Raw genomic sequence first — 18,591 nt, 5'->3', positions numbered from 1 at the left:
CAAAAGACAGGCCGACCTCGACAAAGCCCGAACCTTAATGCAACTCAGTGAAATCCTCTGAAGGAAGATACCACCATCCCCGGCCACCATCATTGCACAGACCACATCCAGCATGAAGAAGAAAATTACCAGGCATGCTTGCTTGCTCACTCACTCACTCACTCACTCACTCACAGAAATGAGTGACCAGAGACGGACAAGGGAAAAAGAACCAGGAGGAGAAGCCAGCACACTGGCACATGCCTGTGATCCCAGTGACTGGGGAGGCTGAGGCAGGAGGATCGCGAGTTCAAAGCCAGTGTCAGCAAAAGCAAGGTGCTAAGCAACTCAATGTGACCCTGTCTCTATCTAAGTAAAATACAAAAAAATAGGGCTGGGGGTGTGGCTCAGTAGTCAAGTGCCCCTGAGTTCAATCCCTGATACCAAAAGGAAGAAAAAAAAAAGGACATACTGAAAATAGTATAAAGATTTAATATATGTGCAATTAGAATCCCAAAAGGAGAGGAGAGAGAATAGAAGCAATAAAAATACTGACTGATCATATTCCAAAACTGGAAAGACGCCAAGATACAGGCTCAAGAAGCTCCATAAACTGGGCACAGCGGCACATGCCTGTAATCCCAGAGGTTCAGGAGGCTGATGCAGGAGGCTCACAGTTTGAGGCCAGCCCCAGCAACTTAGTGAGACCCTATCTCTAAAATAAAAAGGGCTGGGATATAACTCAGTGACAGAGCATCTCTGGGCTTATCCCCCATACCACAAAACAAACAAAGGAAAGAAAATCAAATGAGTGTTACCTGCTGAAGCAGAAGCTGACGCGGCCTATGTCCCAAACAGAATACTGCTGCGTGTGTGCCTAACAGATGCACACATCCTTCATGCACCCAACCAACCTAAAGCTCTAACAGCAGAATGAGTAAATAAAACTGTGATATACAATGACGTGCCACTTGACGACGAGCTATGTCTGAGAAATGTCACTGGCAAACATCACAGTAGACTTATAGAGACCAGGATGACTATGCTGTCACTAGGTACTGACCTCACGGGACACCACTGTGCACCACTGTATGGTGCACATGAACGTGACTCACGTAGCCTCATACAACTCACACACATCTCCCCAACAAAAGTGTGGAGCAAAGAGGCCAAACACAAGAGCTGTTAACGTCCCAGTCAGGCTATGGTAACCTTTCTTTGGAAGCAGGGAAGGGGCACTTCAGGGCTGTGACAATGTTCTGTTTCTTGACATGGGTGGTGGCCACAGAGGTGTCTAATAAATCACTGAGCTATAGATACTTTTCCATATTGTGTCATATATTTCATTATTTTTTTTTTTCTTGTGTTGGTGAGGTGCTGGGGATGGAACCCAAGGCCTTGTGTGTGTTCCTGGCAAGCGCTCAAACACGGAGCCACAAAAAATGTAGAGAGGCAGAGGGAGGAGAAGACTAGAGTTAAACCTGGGCAGGGCCTGGCAGAAAGTGCACCGAGAGAGACTTTAAAGAAAAGGAGCACATTTGCATAGTAGAGGGTAAGGCCTTCGCTGGAGGCTGCCAGACCCCCAGGGACTTAAACCACAGTCTGGAGGCTGGGAGTCCACAGTGCCACCGACGGGTCCTGCCGAGGGCCCTCAAGTGTCCTCACGTGGCAGAGACAGCGCGTATCTCTTGTGTCTCTTCTTACGAGGACAGTGATGGCATTCATGGGGACTCCACCCTCATGGCCTGATCACCTTCCAAGGCCCCCTCCAATGCCATCACGCTGGGGACTGGGGCAGCCACATATGAGTTCTGTGGGACACAGACATTCAGTCCCTGGCAGGAAATACCTAACAGCGAAGGGAGAGGGCTGCGTGGGAACTGAGGAGATGACGTCATGCAGTGGCTGGGGGACCGTGTCGAGTGGATGGACGGAGCACCTCTGGGCCACAGGGAGGCGGGACACAGGTACAGAGGTAGCTCAGGTCCTCCTCTTATGGGAGAGAGGTCACCAAGGCCATCCGCTCACATTGCTGGGTGCAGGATGGAGGGAAGGGAGAGGGAAAGGCAGGGCTTGGAGAGCGGGACGGGGTGAAGGGAAACGCTCACCCCAGTGAGGTCAGGTGGCAGGACCGCGGGACGTCTCCCGGGCTGGGGAGAACTGCAATCGGCAGTGCCCAGAGAACAGAGAGTGGGAGGAAGGCCCGTGGGGCATGAGCAGGGCAAGGGGTGGGGCAGTGGGGAAGGGTCACCTATGGTCCCAGGGGAGGGAAGATGCAGTCAGAGGGCGACATGGAATGAGCTGGGAAGCCAGGAGGCAGAGCCAGAAACAGCATTTGTAGAAGAGCGGCTGTTACTGGTCATCACAAGGCCGGAGGAGACCATGCGGACAGCGGGGGGACAGGAGCCAGGGCCCCATGCAGACAGGGAGGGGACAGGAGCCTGAGGCGACACCCCGTCAGAGCTCACGTGTTTGAGGATGCCAGTGCACCCCAGGGTCAGGGACACCTGCCACAGGATGGAGAGCGGGTGGCATCACAGGAGGACATGAGGGTCAAGGAGAGGTGGGCAGGGTCCTGTCCCGCCCATGGGAGAGATGGGGAGCCAGTGGTCAGCCCGAGGAGGTAGAAAGACAAGGAGGGGGAGGCTGGAGCTCCGGAGCCTGCGTCCCCTTCCTCCCTGGAATGGGACCCCGGATGAAAGCCACCAGGCCTGTTCCGAGGAGTCTCCCCTCTGCCCTGGGACAGGGGTCTGTGGATTACTCTCAGGTGTCTGCAAACCTCTTGAGCTTGCAGGTGTCATTGGTAGATGTGTATCTGGGGACAGAGAGGGTCCCTTGGGACTCAAGGGTGTCTCAGGCCAGAGCTGAACCAGAGCCATCAGGCCAGCACTGTGCTACTCCGGCTTCTGGGCCCAGCACAACTTTCTTCCCTGAGGGCCTCCTGGTGCCCTGTCCTTCTGTCCCTCTGAGTCTTAACCCATGATGGGCCATCCCTGCTGGGCCTTCTGCTCATGCTACCTGCTGAGGTCTCCAGCCCTCGAAGGCCCTCCCCAGCGGCCCCAGTGCAGCCCGCTCCCGCCCTCCTGCCAGAGGCTTTTGGCCCGGTGCTCAGCAAACATTCCCCTGCACCTGGTGCACACCTGGTACACACCGGCCCCACAGGGCATGAGGAGTAGGGGGGACTGGGCTCCCAGGGGAATGGCAGATAGGGGGACACATAGCACCTGAAGGCAAGAGGGGGGCCAGCAAGTAAGGGGACAGCGTGAGGGGACAGAAGAGCAGCGAGGAGGGCTGGGCTTGTGGCTCAGAGGTAGAGCGCTCGCCTCACACACGGGAGGCACTGGGTTTGACCAGCACCACGTAAAAATAAAATAAAGGCATTGAGTCCACCTGCAACTAAAAAATAAACATTAAAAAAAAAAAAAAAAGAGCAGGGAGGAGGGGTCGCGCGAAGGACTCGGGAAAAACACTCTTAGCTGAGGAAAAGCAGGCCAAAGGGGCTGGCCGGGGAGTGAGGCCTGCTGGGAACGTGAGCGCTTCACACGGTCCCACTGTGACACCCGTCCCACTGGATGCTGGGGCCACATCCACCTGGCTCCGGCCTGTGTGACCTGCGGGAGGAGACCCGCCGTTTTCAGCTCTGCTGCTGCAGGTGGGCTGTGGCCAGACAAGGGGGTGAAGGAGCAGAGTCCAGGAAACATGGCCCGACGTGGGCCACCTGCCAGCATGAGGCTTCAACAACCAGTTCTCTGGCAACGTCCTGTCCAGAGGGCCCGAAAGTGAGCCCTCCAGGGAGGCCAAGATCACATATCCCACTGGGATCATCCTCCGGGGACTCCTGGGTATACGGCCTGCACCTGCCGAGTCCACGAGGGCTGCCGTTCCACCAACCCCAGCAATGATTAACTTATACAGGAGCGGAAGTACCCGAGCTATCCTACCATGACAAGTGACCTCCAGGAGCTCACACCTGAAGAGCCAAGGTGGCACTACAGGTCAAGCAGGGCCCAGGTTGGGCCCAGGTGAGCAGAGCTGCCCCCCTCCCAGCCCCCACTGCACAGACTGCAAAAGGGCCCCGGGCTAAGAGGCGGCTGCAGAGCTGGAAGGCTGCTGCGGAGGGCTCAGCTACTGGCCCGCTGTGACCCGGGCAAGGTGCCCAGGCTGCTTCCACCTCTGTAAGAGGATCAGTAGTAAGAGCCTCCCAGGGCCATGTGACCACAAAATGAGCAAACGCTTAGACTGCAGCAAGCTCGCAGCGGCCACTAACAAACCAGGTATTTGGTGATGGTGTCACCATCTCTCCCCACAAGAAGGGGCAATGTAGGACTCACAGGCCTTAGGGAGTGTGACCTGAGGAGTGAGACTCAGGTCCCGACTCCATCCCCATCCCAGGGCAGCTCCTGACAGCTGAAAGCAGCAACAGCAGGACAGGACACCTCCACATGAGACTGACACAGGACCTCCATGTGACTTCAACACTGAAGCTACTTTGGAGAGGGCCCAAAGCCCTCCAGAGAAATCCAGGAGACATCTAGGAGGCAGAACCCCACTCCTTGGAAGCACAGCGGGTGGAGCAGGCCTTCCCTGCAAACTGCAAGGTGTTCAGGGGGTCAGGAGGGTGCCAGTGACACGCCCCCCAGCATGTCCCCCAAGGGTTCATATGCTTGACACCTCCCTGACGCGGGGGTATTAAGTGGTGCTCGAGTCTTGAAGTGGCAGGTAATTAGTCACTGGAGTCACCGCCCTTAGAAGGGCTTAATGCTGGCCTTGCAGTTATTCTCCTGAGTGGGTTGTTATAAAAAGAACAAGATGGGCCACTCTGTGGCTTCCTGTCTCACCATGTGATCTCTCCCATGCACTCCTACCATGATGCCACCCGTCACCTCATGACACAACCAAAGGGCCCTCATACAGGTCACAACAGGGCTGCCCAATCTTAGTGCCCAAAACGGTGGCTACATAAGCCTCTGTGTGCACAGTAGCCAGCTGGGTATTCTATTATAGCAAAAGAGCCCGGACTGATACACCACTCATCAAGCCCCCCAGGGCTCGGCTCAGTGTGTGCCCTGACCCTTTCCTCCAAGTCCCCAAGATAGCCCCACTGCCAGGTCATACTCTTGGCCTTGGCATTACCATGTCTGCGATTCTTCATTATCCTGAACTTCTGCAGCCCATCTGCAGCCTCCACCCACTGCTTCCTGCTTCTTGGTCCACCCCCTATTCCCTGAATCCAACTGCTGTCCACCCTCTGGAAGAGGGGACAGCACATGGTGTCCTTGGGAAGTACAGTTAAAGGTGAATAAATACATCACTGTCCTTCATCCACAAATCTGCTGGGTGCTGGGGATACCAAGGAACACAAGACAGTCCCCCCAGGGCAGGGATGGTGCCTACACAGTAGAAGCACCTGCCATGGGAGGGCAAGCAAAGGGAGGGCACAGTGAGAACTAGAGCAAAGGTCATCAGCACAAGGTGGCAGAGCTGAGAGCGATGAGCAGAAGCCTGCTCACAGGGCCTCGCAGCCAGGCTGGGCCTCTGATATGCCACCAAACAAGAAGCCGTGAGGGTTAAGCAGAGGAGGGGCACAACAGACTGCTCTCCCCAAAGATAACTCAGCAGGCTGGCAGGGGACAGAAGGACAGCAAGACCACAGCCACAGTGACAGGTTGGAAGGCTGGGTGCAGCGGGGGCCCACCTGTGCCATGACCGTGGCCTGGAAGAGCTGGCAGCAAAGTGGAAGGCCGGGCTTTAGGTTTGCACGCGGCTATCTGGGACCCAGGCTACACCTCTCGGCCTCCCAGCAATGAGCTGTGCTGGACACTCAGTTCAAACAGAAGGTATGTGTGCAACTTCCAAGAACTGTCCCTAAAGAGAGACTGGCCCGGCATGGAGGCGCACACCTGTAATCCCAGCTACTCAGAAGCTAAGGCAGGAAGATCACAAGTTTGAGATCTGCCTGGGCATCTTATTTTGAGATCTCATTTCAAATAAAAAATAAAAAGGACTGGGAGTGTAGCTCAGTGGTAAAGACCCCTGGGTTCAATTTCCAGTACAAAAAAAAATTTAGATAAAAGAGAGAGAATATCCTTCTGCCTTCCTCGGCAAGAAAAGTAGACATGACGGTGGATCTGGTACAGCCAGATAGGACCATAGGTGACAGAGAATAAACGGAGGCCTCACATAGTTGAAAGAAGAGAGCCCAGCGCTTGTCCGGCATGGCTGCCACTTGGAGGGGACCACAGGTCTACCCTGGCTGGCCCCCATCACGCTGGGCTTCCTGTCACTCATCGGAACCCAGGTGTAACCGCCAGTGGAGCAGGAGCACACTCAATCCCACCCAGGAACAGCCTGTCCGAGCCCAGTAATGACCTGGATCTGGGGGTGAAGGAGCCCCGAGAACCAAGGACCAAGCAGGGTTTCTGGATCACACAACCACAGAACAGGGTGGGGCTGCCATTGGCTGAGATGGAGCAGGTGGCAAGGAGGAGACAGAAGACCCCAGAGCCAAGCGAGGCACGCCTGGAGACTGCGCACTCAGCTTGAAACTGGCCAATGCTCCTTAGTCCATCTAAAACATGAAGCGACACGGCGGCATGGAGAGAGGACTGGCTTAGGAAAGGAAGACACAGGCTCTGCCTCCTCACTGCAGCCTGCGCCACCCCGGGTGTGTCACTTCCCACCAGCCTCGGTTTCCCCACCCATATGAGGGGTGGCCGCCTTCCTGGCCTACCTCAGTAAGTAACAAGGGAACCCATTCTGGAAACTATCAAGGAGACCTGATGAAGAGCAGGGGTCTGGGGGTGGCTCAGTGGGAGAGCACATGCCTAGCAAGTGGGGACCCTGGGTTCCATCCCCAGCACTGAAAGAAGAAACAAAAAAAGAAGAAGTACAGACGATTTATCAGTGTGGCCAATACGCTGCCGATGAGGGCTTTGATCCCCCTGGGAAGGAGGAGTGCCGAGGACAGAGCTCAGGGTCACCGGGGCAAGTCTGCACTCCTGGGGAAGAGTCCTCACAACCCACAGAACTTGCACATGGAGACGGTGGGGTCCCCAGGGCAGGTCCCAGTGGTCCCCTGCGGAGTGGCCTCGCTGCCCTGCTCTGCTGTGTCTTCTCGGCACCCGCAGCTGCACTGTCCTCGGCCTTGATCACGGCCAGCCAGAAGGTGCCACCCCAGCCGTGTGCACTCAGCATCTGGACGGCACTGCTGCCAGCATCTGGAACAGCATCTACTGTGGGGACCTCCACCCCAGCTTCCCTGTGGAGCCAGGTCTGAATTTTCACCTGATTGGGCGGAGCCATGATACTGGCCTTGTTCTCCTGGCAGCTGGCCCCTGGCCCCCAGCTGGCCACTCTCTGAGGCTCCTGATGCTGCGCCTCCTCAACCAGAATGGACCCAGATGTCCCTGGGCCTCACTTCTCACCAGAGCCTGGGAGTCAGACAAGGGCCCTGCCTACGGCTCAGCCCTGTGCACCTCCCAGGTCTAGAATTGCCTTCGTGCAGGACAAACTCCTCCTGTCCTTCCAGAGCAGCTGGGGGCTCTAGCCGGCCCACCAGGAAGTAGTCACTTCCTTCCCACCACTCCCTGGGCTCAACCCGACAGGAAGTGCGTTGCTCCCAAGGGTGTCCTGGTGCCTGTGCCAGGAGGCCCTGCTCTGCACATTCCCTAAAGACATGTTTGTCACCCCCCGTTCCCGTGGGACCTGGGCTCAGCCCAGACTCCGCAGATGCTCAGTGCATGCCGAAGGGATGGGTGCGGACAGTCAGAGGGACAAACAGGCAGAAAGGAGATATCAGCATGAGCCCACCTCCACAATGGCCCCTGCACTCAGAGGCCTGGCTTATGCCATCCCTGGCCCCATGACCTCAGCCTTGGGCTGTCCTGCCCTCCCAGCTAGGGAGTCGTCCCAACATGCCTGAGAAGGGACATCTCTGGCCATCCCTTACAGGCTCCTGAACAAATCCTGGCCAGCCCCTACAAGGATGGTCACGCCTATAAAGGCCCAGGGGTAAAGGTCACGCTGATGGACCTCACCTGCCTCTCCCACCCCACCCCTTCCCTTGATCAGCAAGGGCCAGGCCTCCGGACAGGAAATACCCAGGCTTCCCTCCCAGTGCCCAGAGTGTGCAAAGAGGGAAGCCTCCCTCATCCCCAGATCCACTCTCCCCTGCCCCTCCGCTCCCTCAGCTGGAGACCCAAATAAGCGGCTTCCCCGCATGCAGAGCACCAGAAAGGAGAGGTGTGGGTGGTGCCCTGCCCATCATCACCCACCGGAAGCCACTATGCGAGTTCCTTGGGTTGACCAGGATGCAGTCCCAGGTGCGACTGGGAGTGTTCTGGAAAAGGACCAGCTGCCCTTCTTCCCGAACCCGGTTACTTGAGGCGTAGTCCGCCACTGCCACCTCCTTCACCCGGAATGGGTTAGAGAACAGGTTGGTGACGCTGGTGAGGGTATTGACCAGGCGGCCGAAGAACTGCATCTTCTGTGGGGCAGGTGGGGAGGCCCTGCTGCCTGCCCCCTCAGTCTGGAAGAAAACAGGGTCTCCAGTCAGCTGGGCTCCGTCTCCCATGCCCACCTCACCAACGCAGCCGGCTCCTGCACAGGCACCTGTGGCCCCCACCAGGCTGTCCCTTGAGTCTGGGCCTGCAGGGACCTGAAAAGGAGGGGAGAGAGAGGAAAACAGAACTGAGCGGGAAGTCAGAGGTCTAACAGGAAGCCCTGCAGCCCCCAGGGCCCAGCTGGAGACCCAGATGCAGAGACCTTAACCTCCCGCTCCCTGACCCAGTGTCCCTGACAGACTCAGTTTCCTCATCGGTGGTCAAGTGGGACAGCAGGTGGGAACACATGCTGTCGGCAGGAAGGCCCTGGGCGAGCAAGGGCTTCTCACTCCCACAAATTATAGAAACAATTTTTTGGCAAAGAGCTCAGCATTTCAATTCCAGAAGCAAACTCAGATCCCTTCCCCACTAGACACCACGGGGATCAGGCCTCACCACTCTGCCTTGGGGGGAAGGGGCCTGGGCATGCGAGCGTCCATCGCATTCCTTTGCTTCCTGCCGGCACTGGCTTCCCAAAGAGCTCTGGGGAAGGGGGCCAGGAATGAGATCCTTGTTCAAGTTTTCAATTGCCACAGTTTCAGTGACTGTAGTCAAAACATATGATGTGGAAAATTCCAGAATGAAATTATTTCTAAATTATAACTTGCATGCTGTTGTCAGTGGCAAGATGAAATTTCATGCCATCCAGCTAGGTCCCAACCAGGGGATAAATTCATTCCTTTGTCCAGCATATACATTACCCACCCAATAAGTCACTTAGTAGCCATCTCAGTTGCCAGATCAGTGGTCACTGTACTGCACTGCTGTGTTCAAGTGATCCTGTATTGCTTAATGATGGCCTTAAGGTTCATGAGTAATAATACTGGAAATTTGGAAATGCCAAAGAGAAGCCCTGAAATGCTGGATATATAGTTTTTAGTACTATCCTTGGTTTCAGGCATCTACTGGGGTTCTTGGAATGAATCCCCTGTTGAATAAGAGAAGACTACTGTAATTGCATTAGAGATGTTTACTGACCACTTACTGTGCAGTAATTCCTGATTTAAGTACTTTATGTGATTGCTTCATTTATGTATTACAAAACCATACAAGGCAGATACACTAAAAAACACAGTGCAGGTCTAGAATCTGGCTGAGTTCAAGTTCTGAACTTACCACTTAGCTGCATGACCTTAGGTAGGTTACTTAACCCCTGTCTCAGTTTCCTCATCTGTCTCACAGAACCTTAATAACAGCGCCTAGCAATAGCACACAGCAGATAGTAAATATTCAATGAACATTAGCTATCTTTTCACAGATAAGAAAACTAAGGCTCAGGGCACCATGAACGCAGGACTCTGAAAACATCGAAGCTTTGCAACGTCTTTCCCTCTATGATTAGTAGCAGGGCGCAGCGTGGGAAGGCAGCCTCAGTTTTCTCCTTTCAAATGGGGACAAGCCACAGTGTGAGGACTGAAGGAGAATGTGAGAACACTCAGACCTGCCACGTTTCCTTCTCTCTCCCATACTTGGGGGCTTTAAGGACAGAGAAGCTGGAGAGATTGTGTCCCTCTCCACAGCCAGGGAAGGCATAGGAATTGGTCCCAGGAACCCCCCACCCAAAATAGAACCAAAATGTATCCCGGCACGCACATCGCCATGCCTCGACACCCATGTACAATGGTGAACGTGGCTACGTTCACTCAGGCAGTACCACGTGGCCACTAAAAGCTGTGACTACCAAGTGTGGCCACTCGGGAGAAACTTGGTGACACGAGTCCACACCGCTGCCTGTGCTGCTCCCGTGAGCCGCAGGGGGCTGGTAGCCTCTGCCGCCTGTGCAGCCCCCCACCCCCAGCTCAGGCTCTCCAGCCGCAGCTCCGGGCCTCGCACCCTCCACTCCAAACCTCATGCATCTGGAGAGGAAAGCCCCGAGCACTCCGGCCGCCTGCCTGGCTGTGGCCATCTGGAAAGGGTCCACCCTCTCCTTTTCTGTGTGGAAGGGCCCGCTGCTGTTCAGGTCCAGGCTCAGCTCTCACATGCTCCCTGAACTGCTCTGCACACGCCTCCCCAGCTGCTTGATGCTGCCACCTCAGGGCTGGGGGTACAGCTCAGTGACGGCACATGCTCAGTATGGGGGAGGCCCTGGGTCCCATCTCCACCACCACAAAAGTCAAAAAACTCTCCACTCCTCTGCCCCAGTGCATCCTAAGTGTCCCCGCCAGAGGATAAGCTTCAAACCAGTCACCCCCCCACACTACCCAGCCCCTCCCTGCGCCGTCCCCTCCATATTCTCCCCATCTCCCCCGCAGGACACCCGACCAAACAGTTACGTCCTCATCCTCATTTCACATGGGATTCAGCCACAGAAAGGTTAAGTGATGTGCCTGAGGTCACACAGCTAGTAGCAGAGGACAGAGGACTGGAGGCCCTGCTGGCTCCAGAGCCCAAGCTCTCCTCACCTCTACGCTCACCCCAGCTCACGGCAAGTTTGACAGGATTTAACTGAGAAGAAAATAATACCAAGATAGAAAACACCAGAATACCAACACAGAGGACGGCGCGGGGCTTACGGCGGTCTTCCGCTTTCCCGTGTTCTCCCAATGGTGTGCGAGTGATTAGACGTTTCTAAAGAAAGCAGGAGTGGGGGCCAGTGGGGTCAGGGTGGCTTAGAACAGGGCAGACAGGCGTCCGGGCAGCAGGCCCAGGCACGCGGGGGACCCCCAGGAGGGGAGGGCATCAGGAGCACTGGCAGCCAGGGCCACTGGGGCCAAGGCAGAAGCTGACCAGTGGGCTCCAGCTGCCTCAGAAACGACCCCCAGCCCAGAGGAGGCCCTGCCTCGGTGTCCCAGCCCAGGCCCCAGCGCCAGGGCTGGCGGGGCGCCCCCACAGGCTGACGGCAGTGCGGCCACAAAAAGGATGGCCTGGCTCCCACCCAGCCTCCTGGGGTTGGCGCGAGGATGAAGTGACGCAGTGGAGGGAAGGGTCCAGGACACTGGCCACTGCACACAGAAACGGCAGCCACCGTCATCACTAGGTGGAGAAAGAAAATGGAAACCACCGGCCACATCCTGGCACCGTCCTGGCCAGGAGGGCGGCCAGTGGGGGGAAGGCAGGCACGTGCCTCCTCATTCCTGTCCTCTTCCTCTGTCCCCCACTCAGAGCCCAGGGCCATGCTCCTCCCCACCCAGCTGCAGGTGGCAGGAGGCGGGGCGGCGGAGCCGGCAGCCACTGGGGACCTGGGGCCTGTACTGGAGGCTGTCCCTGCACGGCCTCCTCTTCACTTCCTCCCGCTTCTCCAGCCTCTACCCTTCATCTTCCTGAGTGTAAACATCTGCTTTAACCCATAACAATGGTCCCTCCTGCCATCCCTCCTGCCACCCACCTGGGCTGGCTCCCTGCACAGCACTGGCCCACCACCATGCGGGTCCTGCGACGCGCTCCTGGGACGCGCCCAGCAGAAAAACAAAACCCAGGACCAGTGATGGCAGTGACGGCCACTCCAGGGGCCAGTCTTGTCTCCCCGGGTTGAGGCCAGATATCAGTGGCCTTTCTCCTTGTCTCTGCTCACCAGTCCCTTGTCCCAGGCCCAGCACACCCGCCCGGTTTGTTCAGGGAAAACTGACGGCATCTGCAGGGGCCGAGGCTCTCTGGCTTCCCCCTGAGAGAAGAGGCCAGAGAGGCCTCGAGCTGTCAGTGTCCAAAGAGCAACTGGAGTGGGGCATGCAGACTCCCACCCAAAAGGAAACACGGACAAAAGGCGCAGCGGTGCACGCCCGGACTCCAGGGACTCGGACGCTGAGGCAGGAGGATCACAGGGAGGCCCTGGGTTCAAAATCCCCAGAAGTGCAACAGAATGACATAAAGTGAAGGATCCCTTCTTGTCCTTCAAGGCTCAGTTCGGGAGCCCTCCCGGCCTCCCCTCAGCAGCCCAGTCACAGCACACAGCCCAGGGGGCACTTACCAAGGGACAATGATGGTGCCCCTGAGGGCTTCTTGATTTGTGACTTACAATGCGGGTCTAATGAATGTCGCAAGAATGAATGGCTGAAACCTAAAGAACCTGGCAAGCCCACCAGCTGGGCACCCAGGAGGTCCTTGGAGGGGATGTGGAGACCACCCCTCACCCCCACAGCACTGCCAGCTCTTCACTGAGAGGAGCTCAGCCCCCCACCCAGAGAACCCTCCTCCAGCACCTGCTGAGCTTTAGGAGGGGCACTCAGTGCCAGGCGGGTCCCTCTCTGAGCCCTGGTCTGGAAAGTTCAGCTTCACAGACGCTGGTCAGGGTGCCTACAGCCGAGCCCACTCCTACTCCAAGCAGGAAAACTCTCCAGGCCCCAGGCTTCCGCAAGAGTGGGACAGCTGCCCAGGAGGTGACAGGAGCCCAGAGGCACCCGGCCCAGAGCAGGCCTCACAAGACAGGCCACGTGGGAGTTCTAGGAGCATACAGAACTGCTAGGGTGAAAATCAGGCCACAAGAGTCCTGGCCACTTACAGCAGGATGTCCCATGATTGGAATAACTGCTGGTTGGTCCTGGCAGCAGGACAGTGACACCCCCCCGAACCACCAACACCTCCTGCCCCCCTCATGACAAAGCCAATGGAGGACACAAGGTCTGATCAGAGCACCAGCTTGCAGTCACCCCCGGCTTCCTTCCTCCCACACAGGAGCACGCCCCACTCGCGGGACCCCATCCTCTAACAGGTGGCCACATTTTATGGAGAGCGAAGGGATCCCACATCTGTTAGTGGACTCTGAGCTCACGAAGAAACCTGGAAGCTGCCCAGAGACAGGAAGTGGGGGTTCTGATGCGGCTGGGTCCTGCACGGCAGGAGGCAAAGGGCCTGTCACAGGGCAGGTGTGCAGTTCAGAGGGAAGGCTAGCTGAGGTCAAAGGTCACATCTACCTGCCACCACACCCTGCACCTCAAAGGCTGCACCCACCAGAAGGTCCCTCCAGCCCTTCACCCTGGCTCCAGCTCCAACCTCTTTGCTAAGTGAGCGAGGAAGGGAAAGGGCTCAGTCCTGTCACCTTCCACCCCCAGCAGCACTGCCACCTTCATCCACTGAGTGCCAGACGCCTCAGGAGATGAATCACCATCTTAATTCTCAGAACACCCCAAGAGAAGGCAGGTCTCCCCGTGTCTCACGAGGCACTGAGGCTCAAGCAGACCAGGTAACTGCCAGGATCTGAACCCAATTTGCTGGAATCCAGAGCAGCAGCACTTAGTGCCCAAACCACCTTCAGGAAGAAGCTGGCCGGAAATGCTGGCCGAGGCTGGATTTTGCCTCCTGGACTCCCAAAGCCAAGGTCCTCACCTAAAACGCGCTCACAGGAGCCAGGTTAAAGTGCCCTTGAAAAGGGAAAAGGTGCTGGGCCTGGTGGCACAGCCTGTAATCCCAGTGGTTGAGGAGGCTGAGGCAGGAGGATAACAAGTTCAAAGCCAGCCTCAGCAACTTAGTGAGGGCCTGTATCTAAATAAAAATAAAAAGGGCTGGGTTCAAAAAGCACCGTGGGTTCAATCCCCAGTACCAATAAACAAACAAACAAATAAAGGGGAAAAGGCATCTTTCTCATTCACTCTGCTTGGCCAGAGCACAGCTAGAGCCAAATGTCCAGAGGACTGCAGGAGGCCCCAAGAGAGTGACACAGGAAAAATCTGAAAGCCCCTGAAGCTGGTGCAGGTGGCCCATTTTGTGATTCACTCCACAAATATTTATGAGGACCTGCTATGGCAGACACTGTTCTAACTACTGAGGGAACAATAATGAACAGAGAAGAGAAGATCCCCGCCCTACTGGAACTTATATTTCAAAGAGGCCTGCAAATAATAGAGAAGTCAAATAAGGTGCGCGCGCACGCGCGAAACACACAAACTAATTAGGTGCTGAGGAGAAAAATAAACCAAAGAAATTAGAAAGGAAAGGTTGAGGTGGAGACTGAAATTTTAGATATTGGTGTCCAGAGAAGCTCTCACTAAGAACTTGACCCTGGATAAATACCTGAAAGATGAGAGGACAAAGTCATATGGGTACCAGGTGAAAAGCTTTCTTCTAGGCAGAAGTGCAAAGGGCCTGGGGCTGCAGCACGCCTGGTGAGTTCCAGGAACAGCAAGGAAACAAATGGGAAGAATAGGACTAGGCCTATGTAGGGAGTGAAGTCACAGCAGGGCTGGGAGAAAATGAGCGACAATTTAACAGATCACTCTGGCTGGATATGGGGTAGCAGAAAAGAGAGACCCCAAGGATAATCTCACAGCTTTGATCTGGCAACTGAAAGAGTAATGCTGCCAATCCAAAGGTGGGAAAGAGAATGGGAGGGAAGGTTTTGCTCCAGAATGGGGCAGGGGGGAGGGGATGAATACAGTTCGGCTCTGAATACTTCAACTGTGAAATGCCTAAGTTTGAGATGGCGAGTGAGCATCAAGAACTGTGAGTCTATCATCCAGAGAAATGATCTCCCCAGACTAGGAGAGGAATGTGGGGCTGGGGACGTAGTTCAGTGGCAGAGACTTGCATGCACACACCAGGTTCCATCCTCAGCCCTGCAAAGAAGTAAAAAAATAAAAATCGCAGGGCTATTACAGTACAGATGGTACTTTTGAAGCTATGAGACTGGATGAGATCACTTGAAAATGAGGCGACAAAAAAGAGAAGTGGCACTTAACATACAGTGAAGCTGGGAACACTCCCTTCACCATGGCCCTCCCCTACCCACTGCCCTGCACACATGCCCAGAGCAGGTGAGCACACGTGTGAACACGGTTTTAAATTCCCCTTTATCCATTTTTTGATGCTGTCATTCTGTTGAGTGAAAAGTAACATCATTTAATATATAAGTAACCATCCAAGGGAGAGAAAACCTCCCACACACCGGGACAACAGGAGCAACCCGTACACAGCAGGACAATCTGTGTACACAGGCCCTGGCGCCCCACTGGACAGTACAAATGCTCCCTGACTTTTGATGGGGTTTTGCTTCAATAAGCCCATCATAACTTGAAAATATCACAAGTCAAAAATGCATTTTAGGGGTTGGGACTGTGAACCAGTGGTACAGAGCTTGCCTAGTATGTGTGAGGCACTGGGCTCGATTCTCATCATCACATATAAATGAAATAAAGATCCACTAACAACTAAAACATTTTTTTAAAAAAATGCATTTTTAGGAGCCAGGCATGGTGGCACATGCCTGTAATCCCAGCGGCTTGGGAAGTTAAGGCAGGAGGATCACAAGTTCAAAACCAGCCTCAGCAATTTAGCAAGGCCCTAAGCAACTCAGTGAGACCCTGTCTCGAAACAAAATGGAAAAAAAAAAAAGTGCCCCGAGTTCAATCCCCAGTACTGCCCCTAAAATAGATAAATTAATAGGCTAGGAATGTGGCTCAGTGGTTAAGCACCCTGGGTTCAATTCCTGGTATGATGTCATCAGACATCATAACTTAGCAACACAGCACACTGGGGAGCGCCCACTGTTTCCCCTCGTGATCCTCTAGCTGACTGGGTATAGCATTGAGAGGACAAAGCCACATGTCCCTAGCCCAAGAAAATACTCAAATTCAAAATTCAAAGTACGATTTCTACTGAAAGCATTATCGCCTTTGTGTCATCATTCAGTACAAAAAAATCAAGTCAAACCATTGAGAACTGGGGACCATGCACACTGTATTCAGATCCCAGCTCCAACCTAATTAGTATGACCTCAGGCACCTCCTTCACCCTCTTTTCCTCTACCTCTAAATGGGAATAATATGCTACATGGAGCGTATCCTAAAACACTGGAGTCAAATTAGTATTTGTTCAATGAATAAATGAAATGGTAAAGATTTATAAAAAGCCTGATAAACACTACCAAATGACAAAGGAAAGACATGCACTCATCTTTCTCTTATCATTTCACCTCTATCCATTCCTATTCCATTCTGTCCTGCCTTTGATACAACAGCAATGGCCATACATTTGACCAAGCCACACAGGTTACAATGCTGTGCCTTCTACATTTTCTCAAATATTGAACCATATGGCAGCTTCACGTGGAACTACAGTCCCTTGCCACAGATGAGAAAACTGAGACTTGAACAGAAAATAGCCTCCAAACTTCAGGAACATTTTAAGGCACAGACAATAACAAAAACACTGCACTCAGCCCAAGGGTGGAGTTTCAGTGTTGCCAAACCAAACCTGCCTAACATCCTGTTGGGCTGGTAAAAGGGCAGGTGAGGGGAAGACCCAGAAGCTCAGAGGAAGGGATGGTATTTGTTTGGGGTCATGTGGGTAGCCCATTAAGAAAATGGGCACAGATCCCAAAGCCCTATGCCCTCCCTGTCCCAAACCACACCCTGACCAGTCACATGGTCACCCAGTTCACAAGCTCCCTGTCACCAGCTTCCAGGTCATCTGTGGGAGCTGGAGGTGGACACGGGATTGGAGATTAGGTGGTGGGCAAGCAGGGAGCAGAGGAAATCTAGAGGCACATGAGACAGAAAAAGCGGGGAGAGGGAATTAGAAACGGAAAAAGAAGAAAACACAAAAGAAAGAATGCAGGAGACAAAGACGAACCGGGAAGCCAGTGGGAGAGAGCCGGGAGCACTTCGAAGGGCACGGGAAGGAAGCTGAGGACCACCCAAGGGTCCCAGGGTGGAAGGCGGAGGCTGCGAGGGTTGGGAGGGGAAGATTCTGGAAGTTAGGGTACTGAGGGAAGCACAAGAAGGTGACTGGGACACTGAAGAGGGGTCCAGGGACGAGGCCGGGTCCCTAAAAGAGCACAGTTGGAGATGAGCCAAGAGAGGCCATGGGATGGGAGTTGGGGACGTCGGGGGGAATCAAAGGACAGAAACCAGAGACACTCAGACGGTCGCACAAGGATCAGTGGAGGACGTGCCTCAGAATCGGAGACACCAGGATGGTCCAAAGCAGGGTCCGGGTGGAGACATCGGAGCCGCGGGTGCGGAGATTAGGGGAGGCCCCGGGGCCCCGCCCCGCTGCGCCGTCACTCACCTCGGCTTACTCAGCACTCTGCCGCCTCCTACTTCCGCAAACAAACGCGCGCCGCACCACGTGACGGCCCGACCTCGGCTCTCCGCCAATCATCAGAGCCCATGGCCCGGGTCGCCGCCGAAGCTCCGCCCCCGCCCTGCGAGCCCCGCGCACGAGGACGGGCGGGGGCGGGGCTCCGCCATCTTGAATAACTGCCCAATGGAAGGGGCTCTCGTAGCCGAGGGAGGACGTGCTCTCGGCAGGAGCCAATTCTCCGCTGCCGGGCGCGGCCATGTCTGTGCCGGGCGGAAGGTCCCTGTGAGGGCTAGTTGAGAGACATGTTGAAGAGGGGCAGCCGCCCGGTCCCTTTCCTCCCTGCGCCCCCTGAAACATCCGGGGAGCCCTGTGGACTTACTGCTGGTGACTGCTCATAAAGATCACAATCAAGCCGACGAAGGCACAGGGCGTGACAGGGAGGAACCCGCTTTGATTTTTTGCCGGGCACTCCCAAACTAGGATTGTAGCAAATAATAAAATAGGGGACCCCCAATTAAATTTGAATTTCAAGTCACCCATAAATGAATTTTTGGTGTAGGTACCGATAATGCGGTGTAAGTACAGTGTGGTGCTGCAATCTTATTTGTTGTCTGACAACCCTATGCCAAGCAGATCTTATTACTTGGACAAATGATCTCAGTGAACCTGAGAGGTGGGTGCAGGGATACCCCACCGCGGTGTGTGTTGTGACCACAAAGAACTCGGCCCTTCTGCCTGCGCGCAGAGGGACTTCAATGCTGGCAGTTGTTGGGATTAACAATGCCAGTGATGAGGTTGTGTGCGGCTGACTAAGCAGGCTTTCTGGGTCCAGCCCACCAGACTTGGTTGGGCTTTTACTTTACCTGATGATTCCCCGACCAGCCTGAGCCCTAAGCAACTCCATTTGAAAACTCCAGTTTGAAACCTGCAGCCTCACCAGGCACACCCACGGAGCCCTCCAGGGTGGCGCTCAGGCACTAACTTCTCCCCACCTGGCAAACTCAGAGTGAAGACCCGGCAGGCTGTCCTCACCCAATAAGAGGGACAGGCGAAAAGATCA

General features: G+C 55.0%; 1 protein-coding gene across 9 annotated transcripts in view; it reads right to left on the bottom strand.

Annotated features, from left to right (window-relative positions):
- Positions 1 to 17,606, bottom strand: part of Pla2g6 (phospholipase A2 group VI) — a 48,966-nt gene extending 31,360 nt beyond the window's left edge. For 2 of the 9 annotated variants that reach the window (XM_078052746.1, XM_021724418.3), the window contains exons 1-2: positions 8,590 to 8,635; positions 8,253 to 8,506 (exon numbers count right to left, since the gene is read on the bottom strand). In XM_078052746.1, the coding sequence (XP_077908872.1) occupies positions 8,253 to 8,461 (209 nt within the window). In that variant the 5' untranslated portion in view covers positions 8,462 to 8,506; positions 8,590 to 8,635. Of the gene's footprint in view, positions 1 to 8,252; positions 8,507 to 8,589; positions 8,636 to 12,715; positions 12,879 to 15,046; positions 15,065 to 17,400 lie in introns of those variants that run through there. The other 7 variants (XM_021724416.3, XM_005322258.4, XM_078052745.1 and 4 more) reach the window with 7 other exon arrangements.
- Positions 17,607 to 18,591: the final 985 nt, after the last annotated feature.

This window comes from Ictidomys tridecemlineatus, chromosome 6 (genome assembly GCF_052094955.1).
Source record: "Ictidomys tridecemlineatus isolate mIctTri1 chromosome 6, mIctTri1.hap1, whole genome shotgun sequence".
Taxonomy (NCBI): domain Eukaryota; kingdom Metazoa; phylum Chordata; class Mammalia; order Rodentia; family Sciuridae; genus Ictidomys; species Ictidomys tridecemlineatus.
Note: the sequence above shows the minus strand (reverse complement) of the source record. Positions and strands in the feature narration are given on the sequence as shown.